General features: G+C 34.5%; 2 protein-coding genes across 6 annotated transcripts; one reads left to right on the top strand and one right to left on the bottom strand.

Annotated features, from left to right (window-relative positions):
• Positions 1 to 517: 517 nt before the first annotated feature.
• LOC121806354 (probable prefoldin subunit 4) lies at positions 518 to 2,952 on the bottom strand. Its single transcript, XM_042206363.1, has 3 exons — positions 2,792 to 2,952; positions 2,536 to 2,652; positions 518 to 935 (listed from the first exon to the last, which is right to left on the bottom strand). Exons 1-3 carry the CDS (start codon positions 2,798 to 2,800, stop codon positions 675 to 677), a joined length of 387 nt encoding a protein of 128 aa, XP_042062297.1. The 5' UTR covers positions 2,801 to 2,952; the 3' UTR covers positions 518 to 674.
• Positions 2,953 to 4,628: 1,676 nt separating this feature from the next.
• LOC121809520 (mediator of RNA polymerase II transcription subunit 15a-like) lies at positions 4,629 to 10,054 on the top strand. Of its 5 annotated transcripts, none has more exons than XM_042210207.1 (10): positions 4,629 to 4,780; positions 4,944 to 5,077; positions 5,416 to 5,527; positions 5,670 to 5,763; positions 6,912 to 7,094; positions 7,164 to 7,313; positions 7,941 to 8,019; positions 8,714 to 8,825; positions 8,927 to 9,032; positions 9,832 to 10,054. In XM_042210207.1, exons 2-9 carry the CDS (start codon positions 4,953 to 4,955, stop codon positions 9,005 to 9,007), a joined length of 936 nt encoding a protein of 311 aa, XP_042066141.1. In that variant the 5' UTR covers positions 4,629 to 4,780; positions 4,944 to 4,952; the 3' UTR covers positions 9,008 to 9,032; positions 9,832 to 10,054. The 5 variants fall into 5 exon arrangements, with proteins under 5 accessions (XP_042066141.1, XP_042066139.1, XP_042066138.1 ...); XM_042210205.1 differs by lacking the exon at positions 9,832 to 10,054 and adding an exon at positions 9,694 to 9,712 and having other exon boundaries at positions 4,630 to 4,780; positions 5,670 to 5,790; XM_042210203.1 differs by having other exon boundaries at positions 4,631 to 4,780; positions 5,670 to 5,790.
• Positions 10,055 to 10,908: the final 854 nt, after the last annotated feature.

Raw genomic sequence — 10,908 nt, 5'->3', positions numbered from 1 at the left:
TACTAAATGTTTTTAGTTCATCTTAAGTCAAGAATGTGGCGATTGTTTGCTCGCTTTTCTATAACTACAAATGAATGAATAAAATTACAAACCCAGCTTTGATCTGTATGAGATTTGAAAAATTAAAATGACGATAATAATTTTTAAGCTACATCTAACCCTCTTATCTAACGCCATTTTTTTCTAGTGTATATCTTTGATTTACCTGCTTGATACAAAAATATGAGGAAATCCAGATAAGAAGACGATAAGATATTGGGCTTTACTTTTTCATTTACCATCATCCCTTAAAGTTACTCTTACCTAAGATATTGGACTTCACCTTTTCATTCACCTCTTCGCTTAAAGTCACTATGTCTCTGAGTCTCTACTAATCATCCTAGTACAACTCAATCGACAAGATACTTCATTTCAAACGAAAGTCCGAAACCACCATATGAAGGATGAATCACTAATGAGAATATCTAATTCAAAAAATAGTAAAGGGGATGGAATTCGAAAAACCAAATACACCAGCTAAAAAACTTCACGCAAATCATTAAACTTATGTGATGCAAAATTCGAAAAACCAATGCATAAAAGGAGAGAGATAGGATATAGAGTGTTAAATTAACAGCACCAGCTGAGTATATTCCAAAGACAAATCACAACTGCAAGTTGGAGCAGCTTTTGATCTAATCCTCCTCCAGATTGATAGAATCCTTGAATTTTCCATACAAGATTTTCTTCAGTGCAGCCATCTGAGCAACTATTGATTCTTTCTCCTCCTCTAGTTTTACCAAGTTCTTGCTCGTCTTCTCTGTCATCTCCTCGATCCTGCTTTCAACTTCCTCTTTTGGCACATGAGCAAAAACCTCGCCTATTTGGAACCGAACTATGTCTTCATCTGTGAGGATCAGCTCATTGCCTGCATCCTCAAGGCTTTCGTTTGTTTCCTGCCCATAAGTTTTTTGGTTATAGATAAGATGAGGTCACAGACTTGAAAAGTAAAATGACGTGTAGAGTCATTCACTACTATATCATATAGAAAAAGATAACTGAGGCTAGGTTTGTGCACGCAGAGTCACGATGGATGGGAGTGGTAGGACTAAACGTTCAGTCGAGGTGAATACCTCAAAGCTAACACAGAGAAGCTTGAATGGTAGCTTCTTTTTTTTCATACATAAAAAAAGGCAAGAACACTCCAACGCCAATCATTAAGGATAACAGCTAAGAAGATGATGCAGAAAATGGAAGAAGAAATCGTGTAAGAAAACCAGTTAAATAGTCTAACGGGTGGCCAAAGAACTCCAATTAGTTAGTGTGCAGTTAGTTGGTTGACACTGAATGGATAGGCAGGTCTTAAGCTCATAACGATGAAATGATGAATAGGTGATCTACAAATTGTTGATTTTGAGCATATTCAAGTTAATAGAAACAAAATAGTGTGGCCCGATTACCATAAAATATGTGTCTTAGAGCATGTTCGGCATAAGGCAATCAAATAAACTTTCATTGTTTTAGGTTTACCTATAATACAATGCTTGAGTATCACGGTTAAAACCGGAGACAGACTTTTTAAGTAAAGTAAAAAAGACACAAAGGTGATTCCTTTTAGAGCTCTGATCAATTCCTCTTCTGATGGCCAAAAGTTGGACGTACAAGTTTACAACACAGACAAATCAAGCAAGTGGTGAGAATAGAACATCTTTGAATTAATAAAAAAACATCTTTGAATTAATAATTCTCTTGGTATTATAAATCAGGAGTGTGCGCGGAGCTTGTCTACCAATATCCCAGGACTAATCATTTAACCAGCTATCACAAATCCATGGCCTAACATGATAGCTCAGTTTTAATCTCAATATGATAATCGAACTGCATCACATGGCGCAAATCCATGTTTTATTTTAACAATGATGCTCCTCTAAGATAGAATCCAGAGGCCCTTTCTTTTAGATCCATTCGTGCATGTCTTTTCTCAACAAAACAGTGGAAGCAATCAGCACATAAACACATATTTGCTGCAACGAAGACTAGGTCACTAAAGAAATGTAATGTGCTCCATGAGTACTAAACCAAAATCCGGAAGCCATTTTGCCACCATTCTCTATAGTCAGCAAAGGATCCTAGATACACAAGTAGCTCGCAAAGAGATGCTCAACGTTTCCCCGCATACTGACAATTTATTGAGTTGAGAAACATCTAAATGCCCCAAAAAATAAGCAAAAATGGATACCCTGGTCTAAAAGGTCGAATTAATTGAGTTGAGAAACATCTGAATCTTGGCGTAAAACATCTAAATACTACTGTTATCACTGCTAAAACAAAGTGTGCTGAATCTACTGCTATTCCCTCCTTATTTTCATTCAGCTGTTTTGCACAAAACATCTAGTAATAAACTGATTCTCTCTCTAGCAAACCCTCTAACTTCACAAAACTCATAAATTACTGAACAACTCACACTAATAATTTATTTTAAAAAAAAACTGTTAAACTAACTCAAATTCCTAATGCACAAAAACAGAGTGCAAAAAGAGCCGGACAATCGAATACCTTAGCAATCTTGATTTCATCTTCTACTTCGTGAAGGCGGTTGTTCAATCTTCCAAACTTATTGATATTCTGCTGATCTTCCCACGTCACCTCAGTCTCCGACGCCGATGATCCAGCCTTGCTCATAAGAAAAAAAATACGGATTTCATATACCAATTAGAAGCGAAAAAAAAACCCTACAAAATAGTGAAATTACTGCTTACAGTAAGCAAATTGATGCAACGTTAGTGTGTTAGTGTGTGCGATTCTTACTCACCTGTTGCATTGTAGGATTAAATGAAGGCTGAGTGCGAAGAATAAGAGGGTTTACTGTCCACTGAAGAAGATCTACTACGACTGCATCCAATATGGAGTGAATTTCTGAGGTACTTACGGGTCGGCCCGGATCCGAACAGTCCAAACCGTCTGTGCCTGGGCTGGGCCAGTTAGATGGCCGTTGTAGAATCAGGCCGGTCAACTGAAGATTCTCTTAATAAATCTATTGTATGTATAGTAAAATTATTTTCCATCTAAAATAATCCACTTCAAAATTTAATATTTGTCACAAATTTAGAACTTTGTTTGGAAAAACAAGGTGTAAATACATAACTCATACAAAATGTTTTACCTTTGTTTCATATTAGTACAAAAAGTTTGAAGTTTACATGAATCATACAAAAAGTTTCATACGTGTTTAAATATAGTACATTCCGTTATATGTGTTTAAACGGCGTTAACTTTTTACTTATGTGGCGCACAAACCATAAAACAATGGTGACACTTTTTGTACAATTGTGAAACAATCATAAAGTTTTTTGTACCAACATGAAACAATGATGAAACATTTTGCACTTCACATAGATAAATAGTTAACGACGTTTAAACACATATAACAGAATGTACTAAATTGAAACATGTATGAAACTTTTTGTATGATTTATGTAAACTTCAAACTTTTTGTACTAATATAAAAGAAAGGTGAAACATTATGAAAAACAATTATGAACTTTTGTCGTGCAGTGAATTTCTCATCATTCAGAATTCCGATAAAATTCTATAAAAAAATTTCAAACCCAAATACTAACACATAAAACAACACCATTTATTCTCAATAGAGCGTTTCTTATATTTAGCGATTTGTCTATCTACTTAACGAGACATAAAACTTTTTATTTTAATATAGACCATATATTCCACTAACTTATTCCAACTCATATTTTATTATAAAACTAGTACTTAAAAGTATGACTCGCATTCCAATAACTTTTTCAACCTACTTTCCATTGAATTTTTTAGAACTTATGGCCAGTCAAAATGTGATAAAATTTAAAGGATGAAGAGAGTATTGTTTATTTCTAAATTTATAGGAATAACATTGGTATACGGTACTAGTTATTTGTTATTTTGACTTATCAATCAGTGAGAATTTTTCACATCCAATGATCATAGCATATTGAGTACAGTAACTAATACTCTATTCGTCCCCAAAGAATAAGCACTTTGAGTTCGGCACGAGTTTAAATACAAAATTGAAAAAGTAAGAGAGATGCATAAAGAAAAAGTAATTAAAGTATTTTTAGTGGAGAGTGAGACCCACCTCATTAGAGAGAAAGAAGCTTCAAAAATAAAAAATGCATATTCTTGTGGGATGAATTAAAAAAGAAAAAAATGTATATTCTTGTGGGACGGAGAGAGTATTATACAAGATGAGAAGTATTGCAACTATTGTTATTTCATAGAGTTTTATACAAATATACATTGTGTTAAATTTCCTTTCATGGGTTTAATCGTGTATTTATACTAACAATTATGCAAATTAATTACGTATGATGGGATGATGCTCGGATCTAGTAAAAAAGTTTGAAGGATAGATCATGCAATGCACACCGGCCGTGCATACCATTTGCAAATTGCATGTCCTGATAAATCTCTGGATTTTGAGCAATAGCTTCGACCTGGTCGAGTGGCTTTTCTGCACTGTTCTACGGGGTCGGGTGACTCAAATTTAACATAACTAATTATCAATTTTTTATTTATTTATTTATGCTATCACTTTTTAGGATAGTTTTGGAAAATCCAGACACATTTTGTAAATATGACTACTATAAAATACTGGTCAATTCAGAGTTAATTGAATTCTCAATCCTTTTAATTAGGTCAATTCAGTGTAAATCGATTTCTTGTCTCTGTATTAATATTTTTATAAATACCCATCGTTAGTTATTATTCATCGGCTCTTCTCTCAGTCCATCCATCTCAGTCTCAGGTGCAGATTAGTTAACCTCAAAATCTCTTAATTATTCACTTCTCTTCACAGTCTCCAATCGTTTTGAGTTTCTCTTAATTTTTTGCTTCAGGAGTTCAAATTTTAATAAAAGATTTATCAATTTAGGGCATGATCGCTAAATTTGATTGTTTCGATATTTTAGGCAGCTGAAATGCCAGGCATTAATTGGAGGGAATGCCAAGCCGAGATTGGGGTTACCGGTCTAGCCGTGTCGGCGGGCGGCGGCTGGAGGACTCAGCTACCTCCGGGTTCCAGACATAGGATCGTGGACAAAATGTAATAGTATATATGTTTATATCTTACTTTTGAAGGATTTTGTCTGCTGTCTGTGTTGACTGAGGAATGCTTGTCTATTTGGAAAGTGAACTAGGGTAAATTTGGTGATATGGCTTCAATTATTTTTGTATATGTTTAGATAATGCCACCACTATATGAACAGAAGCAGTATATTTTTTAGGGGAATTGGTGGGCACTAGAATATGGAAGGGTTGGTAATGAATGTATAACCAAGTATTTGCTATTTCTTCTGATTTATAAACTGGTAATGAATGCACCTTGCCGATTGTGCTATAGCTACAAATAGTTGGGGTAACACTGTAATGCTTATTTAATAGGTTAGAGATGCTGAAGAAGCATATGCCCTTTGCTGGAGAAGAGGGACTGCAGGATCTTCAAGAAACTGCTCTCAGGTGTGAGGAAAGAATTTTTATGAAGGCAACAAGCCAGGTAGTATAAATGTGAGAATGTCACATGGTTCACTTGAATTTGCTGCATATTGGCCATACCTTACATTTATGTATTATCCTAACACTTGTCTTTTGAAACGTGAAGTTTACTCTAACTATTACCTTTTCCCTCTGTTTTGCAGCCAGACTACTTAAGAAAGATAACTTCAAAAATGCTGGGGGTCGAGATGAGATCCCAAAAACTTAGACTGAACCCTTTTCAGAGTAATGCTGCAAGTACTAGCACAAACTCACAAGACCCAAGTAAAAACACTTACCATTCATCTGCATTACTTATAATGGTATATTAAAAGGTCTTAGTCACTCAATTTGATGGTTTTCATCAGCCCTTATAAGCTTCTCTTGCCATGACCTCACCTTGAACATTCTTTCTGGACTCTAATGACCCAGGTATTTAGTCTTTAGTCCTAAACTTCTAACACCTTAACAGATAGGTAGGAATAGCAAGCAAATAACTGTGTAATATCTTTGAAACAAATTCCACCTTCAGAGGCAAGATGAACAAAACTACGTCATAGAATTGGTGAGAATGTCCACTTTATTCTAATGAAAAGAAAAAAATAATAGTCTACAATTGATGCCTCTAGCATGGTATAGATTGCTTACGTTCATTAACTAAATCACTAAATAGGCTAAAGATGCTTGGTAGTTGAGTGCTGTCCATCTTGATCTACGTCCCAGTGTAGATCTAGTCTCTTACGTTCACTTCCTGTTCTAATAGGATGGCCATTTTCTGTTGGCGTGGTGCACTTGTTTCATACGGTTGCCTATACTCTGAATTGACTTGTAATATAGCTCTTTATGGTTACTCAATGTGGCTACAGTTTCTTTCTTGAATATTGATGATTTTTTTCCATAAGCAGACTTCATAATCATCACTATGACATGCTGTTAGAGAATGTTTCCTGCTCTCTGCAGTGTTTAGACCTATTATTATTATTCGTTTAGTTTTTATTATGATAAGGAGTTTTATTTTTAGTTTTTTAGAGATAAGTTTATCTATTAGAGTTTTTTATTAGTTTGGTAGAGACAAGTTTATCTCTTAGAGTTTGATTAGAAGTCTACTATTTATCTTTTAGAGTTGAGTCAAGTTAGGAGTATTCAGTAGATTACTACAAATATGGCTATGTATCCTATGTTTTACTGGAGAACAAATATAGTTACGTTTCAACATATGCTGTGGCCCTCTTGGGGGGTGTGCGGCCTCTTATTTTTTGGAGGAGTTATTATCTTTTTAACTGTTTTCTGTTCATGTTCCTGTTTCCAGCCTCCATTGCATCTATTCTCTATCACATGCTTCTTTGCATAATACTATAATATAGTTGTACTGATAAATCTGTCCTCTTTGTGTACATCTTCGGCAGCTTCTCAAAGCATGCATTCCCAAATCCAAAATCAGGCCCAGCAATTACCAACTCCAATGGTCTCCAATATATACCGGCAACATATTTTATCCCAAAATACCCAGAATAACATCCAGTCGACTGGAGTGCCGAATTCTACTGGTTTGACACACTCAATGCCCCCTGTTGCTGGCATGTCCCAGGGTACAATGTCCAATGTTTCTGTTGAGAATCCTAACATGCAAAACGTGTCTAATGTAACTCCGAATGCAGTATTGAATTCGATATGGCTGGATGTTCCTGCTAATATGCATGGAAACTCTCAGAGACAGATTCCAGATGTGCAGCAGCAGGTTGTTTCTCAGGATACCCAACAACATTCTCAGAATCCTGTGGTGAATTCGCTCCAGTCTAATGGTACAAGTAATAGCATACCCACCCAGTATCCTTGTAGATAAGCCTATGATGACTATAATTTACTCCACATGTCCTTGAAAAGTAGGCAACATTTGTGAGCACAAATTTTAAGAAAATAGTTGGTGGGTCACACTTAAATTGTTATCGCTCCTAAACTCCTTTTTTCCCCTTTTGTTCTTTTTTTGCTTGTGTGGCTCAAATATGCAATAAATTAGATTAATCTGACTTTGGTATCCCTCCAGATGAAAAGTGAAACATCATTGTTGCTCTGCTACTAATGTTTTGAGCATGGTGCCGATGTCTGACATATTGAAAATTACATGGTTAGTAATAACATTATGCACATTAGCATATCCATGTGAGTAGACAATTGACAGTCGTATTTGTTGAGCTGCATCTTATAATAGATCTAGTCTTTTAGGTTCGCTTTATATTCTAATGAAACCTTCAGTTTTCTCTTGGCTCTATTTCTTCTATTTCTATGATATTTAAGTTTGCATGTTGGTCCATTAGTATGAGAGTACTGGATCACTTAGTTCAGTAGTTCCAAATTAGGTAAATCGAACACCTTCCTTTTCTTCTGAAGTTTCCACATTTTCTTCTAAATAACATCTTTTCAATTCTTCTTCCTAGATGTGGCTGCAAGCATGGAAGTTGGTGATTGGAGGAGTCAACTACGTCCAGATATCAGAGCGAGGGTAGTAAATAAGATGTAAATTTTCAAATTTCTCATCTTACTTTTATATTTTTTTATTGGTAGTGTAGGTGTTTTGTTGACTAACCTTGGAGCTTGCTAGATTTTTTGGTTACCTCAAAATTTTGCCTAGTCATCTTCCTTTATTTATTCTTTTTTTTCTTCTTTACATTAAGTGGGTTTGGACTTTGGGTGGTGGAATTTATAACTGTTTTTTAAAAATTTGATCACACCTTTTTATCTAAATTATACACCATTTGTACTCTACCAAACCAAATTGTTTTTAGTCACCAGTTGACCCTTTTGCCATCTAATTACATAATTTCTCTCTTTGCCTATCATACAATATCAAGAAGGTCTAGAGTCATTTGAGTTATGAGGTATTGGATCTTAAATTTAATGTTGATTTAGAGACTCTTGTATGTGATGTTATGCAGTTATGAACAAATTGACGTAGTGAAATTCCTTTCTTGTTTAGGGTTGTTCATTTAAACTTAGCTTTTATTCACTATCTTAAAGGAACTAGCAATAGATCTAATTGTAAAATGAAATACAGGGAATATATATTTTGCACAAATTGTTAGATGGCCTATGGTTTAGGATATAAACTTGTAATTTTCCCTATATTTTATTTATTTGTAGAAGTTGAAACTTTTAGTTAGTTTTATTAATAATTGGACATTGATGGAAGATTGTGATACTTGTTGATTAGAGTTGAGACATTGAAGAGGCATATCCCTTTTTCTGGACTAGATGAAGCTTTGGAAATTGAAAGAATGGCTGCTAGGTTTGAGGAAATGACACATTCTGTGGCAACAAGCCAGGTATACATGTCACATGATTTATCCTTTAATGAGCATGATGCAGGCCAAGATTTACATTTATTCATTGTTTGAACTTTTGACTCCTTTTCTCCCTTTTGCAGTCAGATTATTTAAGAAAGATATCTTTGAAAATTCTGACAATTCAGACGAGATCTCAGAATCCTATTGCTCTTCTCTCTTAATGATGCAAGTGATCCCAAGATCTAGGTACAGATGCCCATGTTGCTAGTATAGTTAACATTACAAAATTTATGTCCAGTGGAACTAATTATCTGAATGCATTTACTTATGAATTATGGGTGCTTTTGAAATGCTCTTATTCCTATTGAACATCTAATATTTGATGCCTTGAGTAACTTTAGGGGTTGAGAACTTGTACACATAAAAAGTTATGTAGTTGGCAAACTTGTATATCAATTGGGTTAGCAACAAATTAGCTGAGCTGTATTTCTTTGTTCTTTCATTCATCCTTAACGTCTAGTTGGCATATCTAACAAGCATTCATCATTCGGACTTCGTTGGTCGTTCATGCAACCTCATTTTGCTGCCACACTCTGCTGTTTGAAGTCTTTCTGTGTTGTGATTTGTCTAAGCAAATGAGTTCAGTCTCAAAAAAATTTATGATTAAGGGACAATACATGATAACCATGTAACACCTCAAAGTAATTCTGTTTTCTTAGATCGTTGAGCTGCTCTCATGGCAAACAAAAGCATATGACTTAGATGAATAAAAAAATAGCACTTATTATTGCTCCAGCGACATTCAGCATGTGGTGTTAGATGTCTTACAAATAGGAAAATTACACTTGAGTAGTAGTTGCTATCCACAGACAATTGTCGTTGGTCTATTTGACTTATGTGTTCACAGCTGCATCTTCACCCGGTTCTAGTCATTTGGGAAATGGCTCATGCTCGTGTTGGTGGGTTGAGTTTCTTTAGGCCCGGTGTGTTCATACATGCTCAGTTTAAAGTGATTATCTGATAAGCTTAGCTCCGTATGCTGCAGACGATGCCACATTGTGGCAAGGTTTTCCATATATAGAGCTCTGGTGGGAGCAATTGTGATGCTGGGATTGCGCTGCAGTGTTTCAAGAATATATATATGCATAAATGTAGGATATTGTAATGTTTGTTTACTGAGAATCATGGGAAACTGTCTCAACTATTGCAATTAACTCTATTGCTAAACACTTGGCTTAATAATGGGTGTGATATTTTGTGATTTGTTATGCATTATGTTTTCGCGACATTTTCTTGTACTTCCTTTTTCTTTTACATAATAAATACTCCCTCCGTCCCTGAATAAGAGTCGTTAATTTCCATTTTGGGTCGTCCCCCATTAAGAGTCACTCTTAATTTTTACCATAAATGGTAGTAGGCCCCACATTCCACTAACTTTTTCAATAAACTTTTCTCTACATTTCTTAAAACTCGTGCCCGCTCAAAGAGCGACTCCTATTAGGGGACGGAGGGAGTAATTTTTTAAAAATAAAATTCTTGATTATGGATCCCGGTTGAGTCATATTATTATTATTAAAATTCATATTGTATCTATTTGTAACTTGGTTTATGTAATTTTAATTTTTACTTACCCTTTATAATTTTCACAATGTGATCAAGTAACTTGTGAATTTCTATATATATGATACTTTTTAAAATCTAAATTATGAATTTTAACAGCTACACGCTTTTAGATAAAATTAAAACTATTATGGCTAATGGACTAAGTATGGTGTATCTCATGTCGTATTTAGAGAGAGAAATATTTTGTTTAGATGTTGGTCGAGGGAGGTCACAATTATGAATACTTCTATATTTTAATTGTACAAATACCTCTTATTTATTATACGTATTGAGAATTTTAGTAATATCTTTCTATAAAAAATTTCTATTTTTGATAGAGTAGTATATACTACTCCATATTGATCTCGATAATTTATAGTATCTATATATTATAATTGAGAATTGAGATTGAAGTTGAGATTAAGATAATATATTTGCGTAAAATTATTGAAATCTTCCAATGTCTACTTGATTTTGATCATCAAACAATGTCTAAATCTCAAAGTCAAACATGTAAAAG

The sequence above is a fragment of the Salvia splendens genome, chromosome 6 (genome assembly GCF_004379255.2).
Source record: "Salvia splendens isolate huo1 chromosome 6, SspV2, whole genome shotgun sequence".
Classification (NCBI taxonomy): domain Eukaryota; kingdom Viridiplantae; phylum Streptophyta; class Magnoliopsida; order Lamiales; family Lamiaceae; genus Salvia; species Salvia splendens.
The sequence above is the reverse complement of the archived record's forward strand: the minus strand, read 5'-3'. Positions and strand labels throughout refer to the sequence as shown.

Bases quoted from the DNA above. Each gene is read 5' to 3' on its own strand.
- LOC121809520 (XM_042210203.1), top strand. From the start codon at position 4,953: ATGCCAGGCATTAATTGGAGGGAATGCCAAGCCGAGATTGGGGTTACC. The intron at 7,314-7,940 runs GTAATAGCATAC...TCTTCTTCCTAG, and splicing joins GCTCCAGTCTAATGGTACAA to ATGTGGCTGCAAGCATGGAA. The intron at 8,020-8,713 runs GTAAATTTTCAA...CTTGTTGATTAG, and splicing joins GCGAGGGTAGTAAATAAGAT to AGTTGAGACATTGAAGAGGC.
- LOC121806354 (XM_042206363.1), bottom strand. The intron at 936-2,535 runs GTATTCGATTGT...ACTTATGGGCAG, and splicing joins ATGAAATCAAGATTGCTAAG to GAAACAAACGAAAGCCTTGA.